Source organism: Elgaria multicarinata, chromosome 5 (assembly GCF_023053635.1).
Source record: "Elgaria multicarinata webbii isolate HBS135686 ecotype San Diego chromosome 5, rElgMul1.1.pri, whole genome shotgun sequence".
Classification (NCBI taxonomy): Eukaryota; Metazoa; Chordata; class Lepidosauria; order Squamata; family Anguidae; genus Elgaria; species Elgaria multicarinata.
In genome coordinates, this window is record NC_086175.1 from 3,414,157 (window position 1) to 3,434,320 (window position 20,164).

General features: G+C 39.8%; 1 protein-coding gene across 2 annotated transcripts in view; it reads left to right on the forward strand.

Moving 5' to 3' along the window:
• Positions 1 to 2,797: 2,797 nt before the first annotated feature.
• LETM1 (leucine zipper and EF-hand containing transmembrane protein 1) overlaps positions 2,798 to 20,164 on the forward strand; it is a 78,638-nt gene continuing 61,271 nt past the window's right edge. Inside the window, exons 1-3 of one of the 2 annotated variants that reach the window (XM_063125904.1) lie at positions 2,798 to 2,924; positions 5,339 to 5,396; positions 13,771 to 14,221. In XM_063125904.1, the coding sequence (XP_062981974.1) occupies positions 2,846 to 2,924; positions 5,339 to 5,396; positions 13,771 to 14,221 (588 nt within the window). In that variant the 5' untranslated portion in view covers positions 2,798 to 2,845. The remainder of the gene's footprint in view (positions 2,925 to 5,338; positions 5,397 to 13,770; positions 14,222 to 20,164) is intronic. The other variant, XM_063125906.1, reaches the window with a different exon arrangement.

A 20,164-nucleotide genomic window follows, 5' to 3' on the forward strand; every position in this document is an offset into this window, starting at 1 on the left:
ATTGGCGAACGCAATAAGAGATGATGGAGAGATAGAAGGAATTGGAGATGTAAGGAAAATAAAATTGAATATGTTTGCGGATGACACCCTATTGACTATTAAGAATCCAATAAGAAAAATAGATAGAATTAAACAACAATTGAGAGAATTTGAAGAAGCTACAGGATTAAGAATAAATTGGTCCAAATCAGAGATGATTTTGTTTAATCATACTAAGAAGGAAGAAAAGGAATGGGAACGTAAGGGAATAGAAATGAGAGTTAAGGAACAGATTAGATATTTGGGAATTAAAATTACAAAAAACGTAGACAATTTAGAAAAGGAGAATTTAACGAGGTAAAAAAAAGAGGTATTAGAAAAATTGATTAAATCTATCTTGGCTTGGAAGAATAGCATTAATAAAAATGAAGATTTTAGCAAAGATTAATTTTGTGTTTAGGATGTTACCAATAAAAATTTCAGAAGTTGAGATAAAAAGTTGGCAAAATATTATAAACAAATATTGTAACGGAGATAAGAAAGCGAGGGTAAATAAGAATAAATGGTATTTAAGCCAAAAAAAGGGAGGATTGGGTCTCCCAAATATAAAATTACACTATGTAGCAAACAGGTTAAGACATATTGTAGAAGCAATTATAGGAGTAGGAGATTTAGATTGGATGGAGGATAAAACTACATGTAATGTAGAGATGAGTTTGGAAAATGTTTTTTTTTAAGGAAGGAGGGAGAAAGTGGGTTGAAAGTATAGATAATCCACTCCTGAGGTCTCAATGGGAAATTTGGAGTAAATTTAAAGGGAAGCTGCTTCCGAGCAACTCTCCCTTGTCACCGGTAATAATGTTAAAGAATTTCCCAGAGGAACTGAAGATTAAGCAAAATATTAAAAGAGAAAAACAAAATGAAATTAAAGGATTGGTTAAGAGATATAAATACAAGAGAAGATATGGAAGAGCTGTTAAAGGAGAAAAAATTATCTTGGTTAGAGTATAGGCAATTAGAACAGTGGAATAAAAAGTGGATTAAAGAAAATACAGTTTGTAGAGAAATGACGAAGTTTGAGGAGTTAATAGTAAATAAGGAAAAAGGTAAAGGAGGAAGTATAATCTTAAAAGGGTTAATGAGCGAAATATATAAAATACTGTTAGAAAAAGGGCTAATGGATAGCTCAGGAAAAGTGGTATGGGAGACAGATTTGAAGGTACAAATAGGGAGACAGAGCTGGGAGGGACTGTGGAAACAAAGAGTGTTGAGAAGTATGTCAGTGAGAATAAAAGAGAATTACTTTAAAATTTTGTGGAGGTGGTACCTAACCCCGATTAGATTGAATAAGATAAATGATCAGCCTTCAGCAAATTGTTGGAGAGGTTGTGGGGAAAAAGGAACGTATTTACATATGTGGTGGGAATGCAAATATGTACAAAGATTATGGAAGATGGTGTTTTTTGAAATTGAAGAAATAGTGGGAATAAAAATAGAACAAACACCAAAAATTGCATTACTGTCACTATTTGAAGATTTAAAATGTGGAAAAGAAATTAAAGAATTGATATCGAGTTTGCTGACTGCAGCACGATTGATGGTAGCTAGGAACTGGAAGATTCAGGGGGAATATTCTATTGAAGAATGGTATAGAGAAGTTTGGGATATAGCTATTAATGATAAATTGACTTGTAATATTAAGTGGAGGAAAGGTATAACTAAAATAAATGAGTTTGAAGGAATTTGGAAACAGTTCCTAATATTTGTGTTTTCTAAGGGAAGTGGGAAACCGCCAGCGGAAGAAAGTATGAGATTTTGGAAGTAGGAATAGATCCCGAGGTGGGGGGTGCACTTATATGTTAAGAATGATTATATTGTATGATAGAATAGGTTATAGATAATATTTACTCATATATATGTATTCAACATTTATTCAAAATGTATGTAGTATGTTGTGTTGTTGTTTCTTTTTTGTAAGATGTTTATTTTGTGTTTTAAAGTAATTTTTTTTAAAAAAAAAATCTTAGTAATCCTTACCTCAGCCCTGCATGGTAGGCCAATATTACCCTCCATGTAAGCAGGCGTGACAGAGGGTAAATCCACATACAGTATGCTTGGCCGAGATGATCTTATTGGCACCAAGACTGCCACTTATTTAGCCGTCAGCAGCAAGAGTTTCTAGGGCAGGGAGGGAGGCGAGTCCGTTATGGAATTACGTCTGAACCTCATCGCAAGACCCGAGGGTGGTGTTCATGTCCTCTCTCACGCAGGCCTTAATTCAAATGGGGGGGGGGAGATGGGCGGGAAGGTGTTGGGGTTTTAAAATTGCGCTTTTAAACCTATGAAAAAGAGTAGAAGAAAATACAATTCCCCACGTAAATTAGGAGTGAAAACGGGCGGGCGGGCCTGTCTTCGGCGCTACCTCTTCTTCCGGCGGGGAGGGAGACGCGCTCGTTCCGCAGACACAGCTACGTGAAAATCCCGGGTTTTTCTGGCGATTTCCTACTACGGCCGCTCCGAAGGAGTCAAGAAGCACCATTCGAAACCAGTCCGGAAGCCACGTCACACGCGTGTTTCAGGCTAGCGGGGCTCGATTCTCGGCGGGCGACTGGGCTCGGCTGGGGTTATTTCAAGTGGGAAACTACACCTCCCAGCGTGCATTGGTCCTCGAGCCGGAAACTTCGTCTCCCGGTATGCGGCGTGTCAGGCTTCCCCTCACGTGGACGCGTCTGAGGAAAAGTATCCGGAGAGGGCAGAGAAAAGAGAAGAGAAGGGCAGGGCAGGGCAGGGCAGGGCAGGGCCCGCTCCGTCCCGTCTCGTCTCGTCTCCCCCTCGCCAGTCGCGGCCTGCTGCTGCTTGCGGAGAGATGGCCTTCGTGCTCTTGAAGCGCTGCGGGAGGAAGGCTTCCAGCGTCTCCAGGCGGTGGCAGTGGGAGCCTGAGCCCGGTGAGGAGCAGGAGCAGGCGGGGGCCTGCCGGGGGGCGTGGGCGCAAGGGCCTCCCAGGGGCTGCCGAGGGCCACCCGCGGCCCGCTGAGAAGCCGAGCCGAGCCTGGCGCGGCGGCTGTGGAGGGAGCCGCGGCCTGGTCCCAGCGCCGCGGGAGGGGAGGGGAGGGCCGGGTCGGCCCCCTGCTCTGCGCTCCTCCTGCGCGCAGGGGGCTTCCATGGCGGAAGGCCCGACGTGCCGCGGCCGAGCGCTGGGCTGGCGACGAAGACGGGCGGGCCGGCCCGGTCCCCGGCACCTTCTCGCCCAAGGCCGCTTGCTGCCCGGGACGAGGCAGGAAATGGTACCCGGGGCTTGCGCCTACAAGTTTCTCTCACATGCAGTAACTTCACTACCCAACTTCCTTCAGCTTCTCTTTCACACGTACTGGCATGCACTCCACAGCTCACATGCCTCACACAAGCACGTGCCCCACTCATCCGTCAACTAAATCAATACACCTATGCAGACCTCCTGTCTCCTCACCTTTGCAGTTGCCCAAGGCTCGCAGAATCCCTGCGTGTCTCCCTCTCCAAAACACAGTGCAACCCCCACCCCCAGCAACCATTAGGACAAACATTTATTTATGTATTTATTTATTACATTTATATACCGCCTCACAGCCGAAGCCCTCTGGGCGGTTTACAGCAGTTAAAAATGGTAAACATTAAAAGTATACAAGATTTAAAAACCATCAAAAACATAAAAACAACAGTATCCATTTAAAACAACAACAAACATCTGCTCCCAAGTTTCTACGTGCCCTGTGCTTGCCCCATGCGCTCCAGAAAAATGAGCAACTTTTTGTCCTGAGACACTGCGGGATTTTTGCCCAGGAATCTGTTGCTGCTTGTTGCTTAAAAAAAAAAAGGTGACCGCCTGGCTGGCAACAGAATTATCTGCGTCAAGTACACCTGCTCATGTAGATAATATTCGCCTACAACGCAGGGCTGTTGTAAGGAGTACTAAGATACTGCGTATGAAGCAATCTGTGCATTACTTCAGTTGTGAAACACACAACGAACATTTCACCTAACACTTCCTGAGCCATTTTATGCTTAACAGCTGCTGCTGTATATGTTAGAAATGAAATGTCTGTTATTTCATGTAGAATAGCAGCATAGGTTGATATTCCTGATAATATATTTTTAAAATAGAAACATAAAATGAGCATCTCTAACCATGTACATAGGTTGGAAACTTGGTGGTGATGATCATGGCATTATGTGTGTAGTATTGAATTTCACTTATGCATAACTGAAGAAAATACACTCTGTATATATTTAGGGGCATTCCTGATAAGGGAGTCCTTCATTTCAAGGATGCCAGTAATCAAAGGTATGGGCATAGACCGTAACACCTCAAGATACTCCAGCCCTGACTATAATTCCCCATATTTAGGAAACACTTCTGTCTAGCCACGCTTTCCCCTTATTCATGTGTAGTTGGATCTTCACAATTCATTGTCCTTCCTTAATTTCATTTTGTTCTGATATGCTCAATATTTCTATTAGTTTTATTTTGTATTGTTTGAATTTAAGTATGCTAGCCCCCTGTTTTATTTCTAAAATCCACTTGCTGTATAATCCTAATCTTAACTGTTCTTGCATGTGGTTCTTAAGTAGTCTTAAGTGCTTCTAGGAATTGTTTGTTCACCAGTAATGACCATGCCTTAAGTACAACTAAGTTGTACCTGTAGACAGACTTAAATTTTTATTTCTTTATTTTGCAAAATAGACAAGGCTAATTCATCTATTTTATAACATCATAAATGCACATAAACAGAGCATGTCTCAGTTACATAAACCATATATGAAGACAGAGCACAAACAGTTGGCTATCCACATATATTTAGTTATTTTACGGATATGAATCTAAAATTAATCTCTGAATTAAAAGTATAGGTTTGGAAACTTAAAAACATAATACATTATATCCTGGGAAGGAGCAAGCTAGAGGGATTATTTTTTATTTGATTTGTACTCCACCTTTCTACAAAAAATGGCTCTCAAGGTGGTTATGGTATAGTCTAAAACGTATGGTGGGCACCAGGTTGCTTACCCCTGGGTTAGACACAGATACACAACTGTAGTGTAGCTAGATAACAGACTAATTCACAGAGTTCATCAGATTCTTCTGATGTTGCTGGGCTTGGAGTCCAATACTACAGATTTATCTCAAGAGCCTCCTGCGTTGCTTGTTCTCACCAAATCTGCTGAAGATTTCTTGCAACTGGTCCTAAACATGACATTGTTTCTGCCTGCAGTGGTGGAGCAGCATCTGAACAAAGCCAATTTTATGTGAGAGTGCAAGGATAAATATATTACATTGTGATACATCCCTAATCTGCTTATAAACTGACTTCTTTTTAACTTCTAGGTCACTGGGAAAAACATGCTTGTTTTAGTTGTACATCGCAGAGGCTAATAAACAATGCGTAAGTAAGCATATTCACAAGTCCATTGCTGGTATGGTGGCTGCCTGTCCTCACAGTAGATAGTTGGCAACTGTGGGGGAGCGGGGAGAAGGACTTGCAAAGGACTGGACCACTTTTGCCTCTAAATTATTATTTAGAGGGTGGTTCTTCTGCCCATATGAGTGTTATTTAACCTGTTCTGGAGGGGGTTCCCCCTAAAGGATCAAATTCATAGTTGGGGTGGTGCTCTTAGGCCCAGCAATGCCATTATTGTCATAATTGGCACGGAGCACCTTCTATCAGCTTAGGTTGTCATACCAACTACATACCTATCTTGACACAGATTGCCTAGCTACAGTTAGTCATGCCTGTCGTGTTTCCAAGCCCTCCTACTGTCCTGTGAGACAATAATGAGGTCTGCCAAGTAATCCACAAAGTTTTATTCAGCAAATAAACATCTCTTCCGCACCTGAAGAGATCTTGCACCCTAGGAACTTTCCTTTAGGCTAAAACTTGGCTAACTAAGTGAGACAATTATCCTTGTCTTTAAGGCTCTTAAACTTCAAGGAGGACTTTTTGATGAGAAGCTAGCCAAGCTGATTGCCTCTCACCTTCCTTTAGCTCTGCCCTTTGAACCTGTGGTGGTCTCTGGGATCCCTTCCCCCTAAGAGGATTGCTGAGTTCCCACAGACACTGAGTTGTTAACATTTTCACTGATAAGGTCCGGTGGAGAGGAGCTTCAGAGAATCCCCTCTCTGCCTTCCTGTGTAGGCTGGTACGTTTCTAGTCCTGTTTCTTCAGCTTCAGAATCTGATTCTGATTGATAGCTTGAAAGTCCTTCCCCTGCACTAAGGGGAACAGGCCTGATTATGACATACTGCCTTTGAAATTGGGCCAGAAACTTCAGGTGATCCAAAATAGGGCAACAACCAATATTGGGGACTGACCAATATGATCATATTACACCCGTGCTCTATGATCTGCACTGGTCCAAAAACAAGCTTGAACAGAACAGGAAATTTATGCCAACCCCTTACAAATACAACAGTAAAGCAGAAAAACTAGGCTGGGTACACTGTTGACAATACAAGCAATAATAATAACTATAGTAATAACAATAGTAATTTTTTTTTTAACTTTTCAGTCTAGTTAAAACACATATATAAAAAATGGAAACAAATACACAATATATATTGGGCCAATAAAAACACAATATTGTTGCATTTAAAAACTATCTTTACCTACAAACACTCTACTAATAGCAAACACATTTCGACCTTTGGTCTTCAGTGGTAAAATTAACATTCACATTTATACAAACATATATCAACAATACATACGCACTACTGCAGTGTTAAGTCCAATTTAAGACTCTTGTCAATCCCTCCTCTAATACATGTAGCCTTACAGAACTATACATTTTATGAAATAGGTAACTAAGGGGGCCAGGGGCTCCACCAAGGAGGATTGTTTTTTAACTATAGTTATTATAGTAAAAAATTAGTTATTATTATCGTATATATTGTCACCAGTATACCCAAGCAACTTGTTCTGCTGCACTGGTCCAAATTCAAAATGCTGGTATTAATTTACAAAGCCCTAACTAGCTCAGAGCCAGGTTACCATAAGGATCATCTCCTTCCATATATATCTGTCTGGAGCCTAAGATCATCCTCAGAGGCCTTTCTCTGGGTGCCCCTTCCAAATGAGGTGAGGCAGGTGATTACTAAGGAAAGGGCCTTCTCAATGGTTGCAGCTCAGTTGTGGAATGACCTTCCCAGAGAGGCTGGCCTGGCACTTACATTGTGGTCTTTGCAGTATCTGGTGGGGGACCTTTTTATTTTTTTCAGCATTTTAGCCTTTCAGTTTTAGAAATTGTGTTAAATGCGTCTTTAGATCTTTACACTGTTGGCTTTTATCTTTGTTACTACTTTTGAGTTTTTGTTGTTTTCAACATATGGTTTTATTTATGATATTTTATGGTGAGCTTCAGCTATTGGGCGGTATAAAAATGAAATAAATAAATAAATATGGTTCTAAGCTTTGTCTTGTAAACTGCCCAGAGAGCTTTGGCAAATATATTTTGAAAAAGGGTGGGCAACTTATGGCCCTCCAGATGTTTTGGTCTACTGTTCAGCTCTCGCTAGCACAGCCAATGGTGAGAGATGTCAGGAGTGGCAGGCCAAAACATGTGGAGGGCCATAAATTGCCCGCTCCTGATTTTGTATCTGTCATACACTACTTTCCAAATGGAAGATGTATTTTCCTTGCCTGCATTCTTAAATGGTGCTAGTGTAATGTTTCAGGTTTCCATAACTAGGATGTACAGGGGCAGATTGCAATCATTCAAGAAACAAACAAATATTTAACAGAATTTGTGGTAAATAGCACTACTAACAAAATGACCAATAGAACTATAACCAAATATGAACTTTAGCTTTAAGCCACAGTTCACTGTGAAGCACAGTGTTGCTTGTCCCAGTTTCTTTAGTCTTTTATTGCCAGGCTCTGTTATGGAAGTTCACTTTTCTTCTAGCCAATGGCTGCTTTATCTGCTTCTTCCTCACCACACTTCCTTGAATTACCTTCTCAGCCTTTTCTCTTCACTGCCTTGCTGCTGCCACCTCGTCTTCTTCTCAAGGCAAGAAACCCCTTCCCTTTCCAGCCGGCATTGTACTTTCCTCTCTCTCTCTCCATTCCACAGCTCTCCCACTTTCCTCAGCCCCATTCCCAGGCCCTTTGAGGCAGCCATTACGCTATTTCTGAAGGAGGAGCTATTGCTCTCCACTTATATGTAATGCAGTATTACATATATTGTTAAGTATATGAAAAGAAATACTTGCTTAGTCATTAAAATTGTGTGTGTATGGCTATCTCAGGGTTAAACAGAGAAAGTCGATCTGTGGGCAATTACCTTGAGATAGAGGCTATTCTGAGAACCTTGCCAAGATTCTAAGTTAGCCTCATCACAGCTGTATGTAATGTAGATAAGAATTGTGTAGATCTGTATATAGTTTCTCACTTGTATAAAATGGAACTGATCACTGCTCTATGATCACTGCTCTCTGTGTATGCCTCAGTGTGCTGATCTGAACTGATCTGAATTGAACTGCACAGAAGCCTGAAAGAAATAAACCAGCTCTGCTGTATAAGACCTGCGTGATGTGTGTTTGTTTCTGAGCACAAACAGAGTTCCAGAAAGAGAAAAGTTCTGGCAATAACCCAACAAAGGTTATGGGCCCAGTCCAGTCCAGGCAGCCTACGCCAGCCTAACCCAGGCAGAAGAACCAGAACTTGGTGGGAACGGTGCAGTATCAGAACCAAGAGTCTGCTAAAACAGAAGACTGTTGATGGAGGAAGACATCAAGCTAAAGCCAGTGCTGCAAAGTGAGGAAAAATCTCAGTCAGCTGACTCTGAAGAAGACTCTGAGCAGGAGGACGGTGAGATACCAATTCCTAAAGCAGAGGAAATGGCAGGAGCTAATATGTCTGGTTTGCATCAATTGTTAGAAAAGCTGAATGACTCTAACTATGCATTATGGTCTTACAAAATGCAAATGTATCTGATTCAGGCTGAACTGTGGTATGTAGTCACAGAGGATCCACCAGATAGAGCAGATCCACAGAATGCTAAATGGTTTAAAGACGATGCAAAAGCAATAGCAGTTACTGCATTAGCTGTGGAAGACTCTCAGATTTCCTTCATTCAGTTTTTGAATACATCAAAAGAGTGCTGGAATGTGCTACAAGCTGTATATCAAAGAGAAACAGCGGGCAGTAAAATAATTCTAACCCGGAAGCTGTATGGAATGAAGCTGAAACCAGTCTATGTCAAACCATTTGAAAAGCATGAGAGAAATCTTCAATCAACTCAGGGCACGAGGGATGGAGTTTACAACTATACACCAAGTCTATGTGATTTTATCAAGTCTTGATTCATCGTACGACGCGGTTGTCACCATGATGGAAAGTCAAGAAGAGAAAAATTTAACCCTCGAGTATGTAGCTAGAAAACTACTGGAAACCTATGAAAGAAGACAAGCTTCAAAACAACAGAGCCTTAAACTTCCTGTGGCTGAATTTCAACAAAGCCATAAATCTTCTGACGTGGTGGCTGCATTAAAGGCAAGGAAATGCTTTAATTGTGGTTCCACAGGACACTTAAGGCGGGATTGCAACAAGAAGAAGAAAAAGCAGTCGACAGCAAAGTGGAGAGAAGAAAACAACATGAATGAAGCTGAAACAACAAAGAAGTATCTTCTAGCAAGAGTCAAAGAGACAATGAATCCTTGGTTTTTGGACTCTGGGGCTTCAATAAGTATGGCAAAAGACAAACTTTCATTTGTAACCTTAGAAACTTCTACTTCAGAGCAAAAGTGTGTTACCCTTGCAAATAGAACAAAAATCCAGATTTGTGGTGTGGATAATGTATATTTTGATTGTCTAAGAGTTGAACTACAAAGTGTTTTATATGTACCAGAATTAGAAACAAACCTTCTAAGTGTATTTCAGTTAACAGAAATGGGGTATGAGGTTTGTTTTACTGAAGAAAATTGTACTATAAAACAGGGAAACAAGGTGTGTGTGCAGAGAATAATGAAAGAATCTTTGTATGTGATTAATACTTGTACAGAAAATGAAGTTGTAGCCAGCAAAGTCACAACAAAAACAATAGCCAATTGCAAACCACACCAAGAGTGTATCCATTTAACTCATAAAAGGTTTGGTCATGCTAACTATAAAACAATTTCTAAGATTCCAGAATTGTGTGAAGGGGTGAAAATCAAACCATGTTCTAACTATGTAGAATGTAATGTATGCAGTGAAATCAAGTGTCATAAGTCAAACATTCCAAAACATAGTGAGAGAACAACAAAAAGAATTTTTGAATTAATACATACAGATCTTGCAGGTCCTTTTGAGACAAGTCAAAGAGGAAACAGATTTTTCTTGTCTATTGTTGATGATTACAGTAGATTTAGATTTGTGTATATGTTAAAACAGAAGAGTGAAACTTTTGGAAAGTTTAAAGCGTTTGTTAAGTAGAATAAAAATAGATTTAAAGAACCTATAGCTAATCTAAGAACAGACCGGGGAGGTGAATTTCTTAGCAACCAATTTAAAAAATTCCTCAGTGATGAGGGTATACAACATGACCTTACTGCTCCTTATTCACCATTTCAAAATGGAGTTACAGAAAAGAAAAACAGAACCTTGCAGAACATGTTAAGAGCTCTATTAAAAGAGTCAGGATTGTCTAATCTGTTCTGGGCAGAAGCTTTGTCCACCTCAAATTATTTGTTAAACAGGCTTTACCACTCTGTACATGAAAAAACCCCATATGAAATGTTTTACAAAAGAAAACCTAGAATGTCACATATACGAGTTTTTAGAAGTAAATGTTTTGCTCATGTTCAGAAAGAAAACAGACCAAAAAAACTAGCTCAGAGAAGTTTGGAATGTAAACTGTTGGGATATGATACACAAACAAAAGGCTATCGTTTGTGGTCTCCATATCACAAAAGTGTAATTGTGAACAGAGATGTAGTTTTTCATGAACAAATGCAAGAAACAAAACAGTATGTAAGTTTGCCTATAGAACAGAAAGCTATAAAAACAAAAAAAATTCCTGAACAATCTCAGCAAGAGAAAGAGAGAGAAGAAACTGTAAAAGAAGAAACTATACCTGTAACTATGCCAAAGCGACCAGAAAGGGAACGCAAAGCTCCAATTCGTTACTCAGATGAATACCAAAGCAAACAAGTTTCTCATAGAGCTTTACTGATAGCCTATGAACCTACTTCATTTAAGGAAATTCAGGAAATGGAACCTACAGAAGCTCAGGGCTGGCATGAAGCAATGTCAGAAGAAATCAGAGCAATAGAAAAAAATGAAACGTAAGAGCTAGTACCTTCACCTGAAAGTCGTAAAGCCATTACCTGTAAATGAATATTCAAAGTTAAACAAAATGAGAAAAGACAGATGGAACGTTACAAGAAAACAAAATTGTGTAGCAACCTCTAGTGCAGAAGCAGAATATATCAGCTTCTCTCTGGCTTGTAATGAGATTGAGTAGTATAAACAATTATTTGCTGATCTAAGGTTAGAAATTGAGACACCAGTAACCATATTTGAAGATAATCAAGCATGTATTAATATGGTTACATCTGAAAAGTGTAAGCCAAGAACTAAACATGTAGATGTTCGTTATTCTCATGTGAAAGATATAATTCAGAAAAGCTGGATTAAGCTTGAATATTGTCCATCTAAAATGATGTTAGCTGATTTATTCACAAAACCAGTATCAGTAATAAAACACAAAGAGATGCTTTTAAAGCTGGGTCTCAGATTGTAACACAATTTAAACAACATGCGCAAGAAGAGGACTGTTAAGTATATGAAAAGAAATACTTGCTTAGTCATTAAAATTGTGTGTGTATGGCTATCTCAGGGTTAAACAGAGAAAGTCTATCTGTGGGCAATTACCTTGAGATAGAGGCTATTCTGAGAACCTTGCCAAGATTCTAAGTTAGCCTCATCACAGCTGTATGTAATGTAGATAAGAATTGTGTAGATCTGTATATAGTTTCTCACTTGTATAAAATGGAACTGATCACTGCTCTATGATCACTGCTCTCTGTGTATGCCTCAGTGTGCTGATCTGAACTGATCTGAATTGAACTGCACAGAAGCCTGAAAGAAATAAACCAGCTCTGCTATATAAGACCTGCGTGATGTGTGTTTGTTTCTGAGCACAAACAGAGTTCCAAAAAGAGAAAAGTTCTAGCAATAACCCAACATATATAATGTAGCACATATTGATGTACAGTTCTCCTCAAATACTGTAAGAAACAGCAATTAATGAAATACAAACCTTGTATTCTACAGTTTTGTTGGGACGATTGTTACTTGCAATAGGAAGGCTGGTAGAAGTGGAAATGCCTTTTAAAACATTCAGTGATGCTCCCCTCTGCCCCTGTTTTTCCTATCATATATACAATTTGCAGCCCTCCAGAAATTTTGGCCTACAGTTCCCATCAGCCATAGCCAGCCTAGCCAATGATGAAGGATGATGGAAGTTAGGCCAAATATCAGGAGGACCACAAGCGGCTCACCTCTGCTATATCTCAATATCAAACTTGTTCTCTTGAGTGCCAATCCTCATGTAGTCGAAATGGCATTATCCATGCACAAGAAGGCGGTATCAGCAGGTTTAGAAAAACCTCAACTTTGCAGAAGTTAAAAAAGGTAGGACACCACTTTAAGAGAGGCACCCCCCCCCAAAAAAAAACGCCCTCCAGCCAAATGAGGACTAAGCATGCTCAGTGGACAGGGAATGCTGACTAAGTATGGCCGGGATGGGGGTGGCAAATGGAAAACGGGATAGGAGGGGGAATCGGTTATCCTGGAAGAGGGCATAGCTTGCCAAAACCCTGGACCAGGAGCACTCCACACTGCAACATTTATTGCAGGTCCCACTTCTAAAATCCTATCATTTTTCACATTGACACTGCAATTTTTGAAAGAATTCCTGTCTACTAACTTCAGCATTTTTATGCTGTTCCTCATCTTGGGATTTTTCTTACTCATCTTTTCTTGGTCTGTATATTGGTTACCTCTTCCTTTTTGGACTGATTATAACCCACTACTGTTTTTTATTTTAAATTTTCATCTGCCTTGGCTTTGTATTCTTCTCTTTTGATTTCTCATTTTATTTCTGTTTGCTCCTTCAGTTCATCTGATTCAGTTTTCCCTAAATCTTGAATGTCTTCCTTGCTTCCCTTTCCCCCGTCTTCTCGGTACCTCTGGAACACTTTTATTATATTTGTCATTTCTCCTTCCAAGGAAGACGTTCCTCTAACATTGCTTTTTTTCTAGAATGTTTGGGCAGCAAACTCACAACTCCGAGCTACCTTCCATTTGTCTCTCTTTACTCTGTTTTGAAAAACATTCCCCTTTTCATGAGTATCCTGCATTTTCATTGTTGGTAAGCCTTTGGTAACATTGGGGTGTGTGTTATGTGTATAATATGATATAATATAATGAATGGTGCATCCAAGCTTCATGACAGATTTGTTCATATCAATTTCCTGACATGTAACTACCTCCCCCAGTATAATTCTGTAAATAATAAGCCAGAGAGAGTGAATTCCATTGCTGTATTCTGAGTAGAAGGCATAAGCATTTCTTTGTCAGAGGATCTATATGGTGCATTAGATAGAGTGCTGGTTTGGATATGGGAGGCATTCTCAAATCTCCACTCAGTCACACAAATCTTTTTGGGTAAGCCTGGGTAAAACTACTATTTCACCTCACAGGGTAATTGTGAAGGTAAATGGGATGAATTTTAAAGTGCTGTATGCAATGTAAATACTAAAATGCACTTTTTTTACAGGCCTATTCGTTTTAAATATTGCACTAGTATCTCTCCTGTTTACATTTTCTCTACAAGAGATGATTGGACTGAAAGATCAGAAAAACGGCACTTTACAGCGTTTAGATCACTTGACTTGTGGTCACCATCTCCAAATAGAAGTTTTTTGGGGCCATGTTATCTTCCAGTACGGAAGTGGCATTCTTCACAACCTAATTATGATGACTCTGTGGTAGAAAAATCCCTGAAGTCTCTCAAGGATAAAAATAAGAAGTTAGAAGAAGGAGGCCCTGTATATAGCCCAACAACAGAAGAAAACATAGTTAAAAGGTCTCTTGGACAGAGGGTTGTTGATGAACTGAAACACTACTATCATGGCTTTCGTTTGTTGTGGATTGATACAAAAATTGCTGCAAGGATGCTCTGGCAAGTTCTTCATGGCAACACCTTATCCCGTCGAGAACGGAGACAGGTAACAATCTATATTGTTATTTGGGGGACTCCAGATTCACATGAAATTTCTTGAATTTAAGCAATACCTAGCCAACTTGTTTATAAATAGTGACACTAGAGATGCATTTTTGAAACTTTTTACCAATAAATGCACATCTTAAACATCACTGGTTAAAATAAAGAGTTCTGCGTAATACAAGAGTGTAAAACTACAAAAAATGTATCCTCTCATGTATGGAAAATTATGCAGAAAATTATGCAGCTTCTATATGTATTTAAATGAAGCATAATAATACACCATTTTCACACAGGACAGTTTTTCTACTCCATATATGAAAAGTGTTAGGTGTCCAATGATGTTCAGCCACTTGTACTCAGTGGTCTGTATTCTCCAACAGCACAATCTTTTACTCAGACGTAAGACTATTGAGTTAGTGGGGCTTACACCTGGGTTAGGTGGGTATAGGCTTACAACTTAAGGGTGCAGTCCTATGCACATTTGGCTAGGGCATGCTGGGAGTAGTAGGACTTTTTCTGTTTAAACATGCATAGGTTTGCACACTAAATTGTATTTTTTATGTTTTAGAATAAACAAAGCAAAAATTAGTCTGCAGTAGTTGTTCACAAATTCATTAACTTGTATTTTTATTTTTGTATTCTGAACATTTGAATGGTTCAGAATAAGAAAGTATTGTTGTTTCTAACATTGTTGCTTCTAACATTTTGCTTGTTAGAAACTATTTTGGTCAGTTTGTCATACCATGTAGTCACCACACTACAGTAGCTCAATTGTAGACATTTGTTTGGCTGTTTATATTAAAAAGATATGTAGCAAGTACAATAAGATGCAATTTTGCCCAAGTATCTGCAATTTTATATTTAAAAAAATCATACACTACCACAGAAACTTGTGTGTTGGGATGCTCTGTTAGCAATTACTTTGACTTGAAGCAATTGGTAATCATATTGTGTAGATACATTTTTTTTACTATTGTAAAAACATAATTTACTACACATTGATTTCTTTCCCACAGCATGTAGGTAGTATTGTCCTCAGGGTTCTTTACACATGTGAAACTTCCTGGTTGCTAAACCTTGTTTTTTTTCTTTTATTGAAAGTCAGTAAAAACTGCATTAAAAATAAATAAATACTAGTGTACATTGTATCACATGCTTAAACTTGAGGCTGGTAGCAATATAAAAGATGTTAAGCAAAAATATATTTAAAATTCTACTCAGCCCCACTGTTTTTGTTTGTTTGATGATTGATACATCTTAATATACTGTGTACAATGGCTTGAATCCTAGGTTGCTCTTCTGTTTGCACGTGGAAGGTCAACTTCTGCTAAGACCTGTTCAATCTGCAGCCTCTGCAGTATATCCCATACTACTCCCAAGGGTTGCCCAACCCTTAGGAGTGGATCTTCTCGTACTCAGAGGCCTGCAGAGGTAAGGGGGAAGCAAGAAAGTCCTGTTCCATTACCATAACTCTGTTTTAATTCATGGAAGAGAAGTTAGTATCCAAACAAAGAAGTTTACAAGAATTATGCAATACTTAATTTAAGCATTGATAAAGTATATAATCACTAATATTGCCAAAATTAGAGGATTTACTATGTTGATCCCAGCAGTGCTTAAAAGTCTTATTGTTAAATGTGTTCATTAGTTGCCTCTTTTTCTCTTTTTACAATTGTTGTCACCTCCCACACTCTTCTTAGCCAAAGTCCCAATGGTAGGCATATTTCTTCTTCTTCATCGTCATCATCTGTATTAGTATTACTACTATACCATTATCATCAATATTTACTAGACCTTAAAGAGTAGCACAAGCAAAAAAGCAAACAACATTTCAATTTACAATTAAGAAAAAAATAACTTTGGTTTAAAATGAAGCTTGAATTAAATATAAACATGTTAAAGCAAAGCATTCAAATGATTATCTTAAAATTAAATCATGTATTGCTAAGGTAACCTATGATCCCAAGATCACACCAATGAAGTAATGTCTACAATTACACCCCCTGCATTGAGCGGCAGGGTTGGACTCGATGGCCTTATAGGCCCCTTCCAACTCTACTATTCTATGAATAGGTTGTCCAACTTTCTCAATTTAATTTATTTATATCATTTGTATACCACCTACTCTGGGTTGTTAATAATAAAAGTGAAAAACCATAAAAACAATAAACAAACCCCTAAAAATAAAAACAGTCAAACCATAGTACTGCAAAACTAAATAAAAATAGCAACAGCAAAACATAACTTCTGATAGCATTCCAATTGGGCTATTGCAATGTTGTCTGTGGGGCTTCTCTTGAAGACGGACCATTTGTTGACTGGGATGAGATGGGAGCATATCGCACCAGTTTTGAAAACTGCACTGCTGCCAGTGAATTATCGGGCCCAATTCAAGATGTTAGTACTAGTGTGCAAAAGTAGTACCCAAATATGTGAAGACCCTCCTTTCCCAATATTGGGGAGGCTTTGCTTATGGTGCCCTTGAGGAACGTGACCCAACTGACCCATGACACTACCACATGTGGTGGCAGGGCCTTCTCAGTGGCAGTACCCTAGCTGTGGAACTCCCTTCCAGTAGAGATTTGGCTGTCCCCTATGCTCTTCTCTTTTACATATAAATTACAGACTTGTTTTGGGGTACAGGCAAAACCTCTGTTCCTTTTTTGATGGATTGATTGTGTTAATGCTTTTATTTTGTTTTATTATATGTTTGCCATTTTAGAGTCATGATTTTAATGTTGTTTATGTGATGTACTGTGTTTTAAATAAGTTGTTAGCTGCTCCGGGCTCTTTCTGAGGAATGGTGGGATATAAATAATTGCAGCCAAGCTAAAAACACTGAGGATCTTTAAAAAAATTTTTTTTAAAAAAATCTTTACTAGACTCCAAATGGATCATAACATAAGCATCCGGCAAGTCTTTCTGGAGAGGGCATTCCATAATTTGGGTGTCACTGCTGAATAAGCCCATTCTCTAGTAGCTACCCACCATATTTCATCTGGCAGGGACACCCTGAGAAGGATCTCTGAAGAAGATCTTATGGTCTGGGTATATAAATACCTGGAAGAAGCAATCCTTCAGGTAGCTTGGCTGAAGCCATTTAGGGCTTTAAAATCAGCACTTTGAATAGGGCCTAGAAACATACTAGTAGCCACTGTAGAAGGAAAACTACTGGCATGATATGATCAGAATGGCCAACCCAGTTAGTAATGTTGCTGCCCTATTTTGAACCAGCTGAAGTTTCACTAACATTTTGTTGGGTATCTCTATGAGTATTGCCATAATCCAAATAGGAGGTTACCAGAGATGGATAATTGTAGGAAGGCTATCTCTGTCCAGAAAGGTCATAATTGGTATATCAGCCTAAGGTCACTTGTGACATGAGTAAAAATAATGGACCTAGGAGCATCTCCAAACTGCGAACCTGATCCTAAATGGAGAGTACAACCCACTCCAGAAAAAATTGAAAACCACTAGACCAGGCAAACAAGCAACCCACAGACAATATGTCTGCCTTGTGTCTCAGTTTATTGGCCCTCATCCAGTCCATTACTTTAACCAGGCATTGATTCAAAACATCTGCCTCATCTTGATTAGATGAAGAGAAAGAGAGAGTTGAGTGTCATCTGCATACTCATGACACCTCAATCCTCATCTCCAGATGAACTCTTCTGTTGCGTGTAGATGCAATGGCGGATTAAATAGAGCATTGTAGAAACCCATAATGTGACTGCCAAGAGGCAGAGCAATAATCCCCCAACACTACCTTGTCAAATCCAAGTAGCAGAGGAACCACTGTGATGCAGTGCTTCCAAGACCGAACTTGGTCAGTCCATCCCAAAGGATATCATGATTAATGGTACTGAAAGCACTGAGAGCTCCAAGAGAATCAACAGGGACCCACTTAGCATAGGTGATCCCACAGGATGACTAATCAGTTTCTGTTCCAAATCCAGGCCTGAAGCCCAGTTTGAAATTGGTTTAAACATTCCGTTTCATCCACATGTGATGGAATTGGCTGGCAATCACCCACTTGAACATCTCATCAGAAATGGAATGTTAGCAACAGATTTTGTTACTCAGATTTGTAGGGCCCAGGTTAGGTTTCTTCAGGAGCAGTCTAATTCCAGTCTAAATTAGAGGCTTTAAAGATATTTTAAAGGGGCTGGTGCCTTAAAGAGAGCAAAAGGAGCAGTCTCTACAGAGCAACCAGGGTTATGATGGCAATGGCAGCCATATCAACCGGGAAATCCACCAGAGTCATCTAGAATCCATCGAAACATTTTAATAGGTTCCCCCATGTTTGAAGAGGGAAACAGCTAGCGTAAGTCTAAACCTCAAAAGGAAATGACCTGATCATGACACTGAGATGGATGTTAAATCTCCTACTTTCAGAACGCCATCTTCCTGTCCAGTTGAGAAAACCAAAACAAGAATTTGTTTTGCTACATATGTTGAACAAATGACATGTTGGGACAACACCATTGAAATGTTGAGTCACTTCAGGTCCTGCTGTTGACATGATTGTTGAGGTCCTGTAGAACAAGACACCTTGGGAGTCTTTGGCATCAACTACAAGACCATCTGCTTTAGCTCAGACACGAAGGGGAAGAGGGGTGGAGGTAATAGATACTCCAATCTGTCCTGAATGCCCAACATATGACATGCTGAAGATTAGCATTGAAAATGGACCACAACCACCACCACCACCCTGACCCTCAAGTCTGTGCTGGTGTTGCACAGAGTACCTAGAAGGGCACTTCTGGGAGAGATTTAGGCTGTGTTCGGACGTCACTTTAAACCATGATGGGTTAATAAACTACTCACAGTAGCATTTTTTGAAAATAAGCTACTGTTATCCTGCACATGATCAGACAAATAAGCTATTGTGCATAGCTTATTAACTACTGTGCATAATCTGAGTCATTCCCCACCCCACCCCGGTCCCGCTGCAGTCCTTCAGATCCAGCAGTGGCGCCGTTTCACCCATTGACAACATTGCAGCAATCTTTTTTTTTTTTAACCTTCCACAATATCCCAATGAGAGGGGAGTGGTTAATTCATCACTTCCAGCATCACCCTGACAAGGGTGTGTGTGTGGCTCTAAAGTGCTGGAAGGACCAAACCTCATGCACACCTCTCTGCTAGTCGGGTGGCACCTGATACACCATCAAAACCCTGCCGAATTAAACATGAAAGAGTGAAAAAAAGCTCAAGTGCTTCAAAAAGGTGATGGCGCAGATAAACCCTTGGAAGTTTGCAGGATCAGGACCCAACTTTATAATTAGCCTCCCCTATTAATGAGGCACCTTATGCACCATCAGACCCCTGCATGATTACACACAATGGAGCAAAAACCAGGTGCACAAAAGAGGGTGGTGAAAATAGACCCTTGGAACTTTTCAGGATCAGGACCAAACTTCATACACAGCCACCTCTAGAACAGATGCACATAAGCCTTGTGAAACCCAGCTCACTGAGAAAGCTACATGAGTGAACACACCTTTTTGCCAAAAAGGGAGTTGCCACTATAACTCCATGGAAGTTTGCAGGAGTGGGACAAAACCTCATACGCAGTATCCCCTGGCAAGGAGGCACCTAAGGCAAAATGATAACCCTGCACAGCTTCTGCTAACTGACAGTGTTTGACACTTGGGAAGGTTGCACAGTGCACTGCTGGGTGAAGGGTTAGGCTGGTGTCTGGCTGTGAGCATGATCAGTTGCAGGGAAGGTCATGGAAATCTGGCTGGAGGAGAATGGTGGTAGCGGCTTTGACCACTCTTGCCAAGTGACTCTGTAGGCAATGAAAATAACCCACTGTGACCATGTCAGAATACGATAATCCATGGTAGGTTAAATAACCCACTCTCCAGACCATGAGTTCTCAGAGTGGGTTATTTTGGCCAAATAACTATCGTGGGTTAAAAAAAACTGACTGATTACA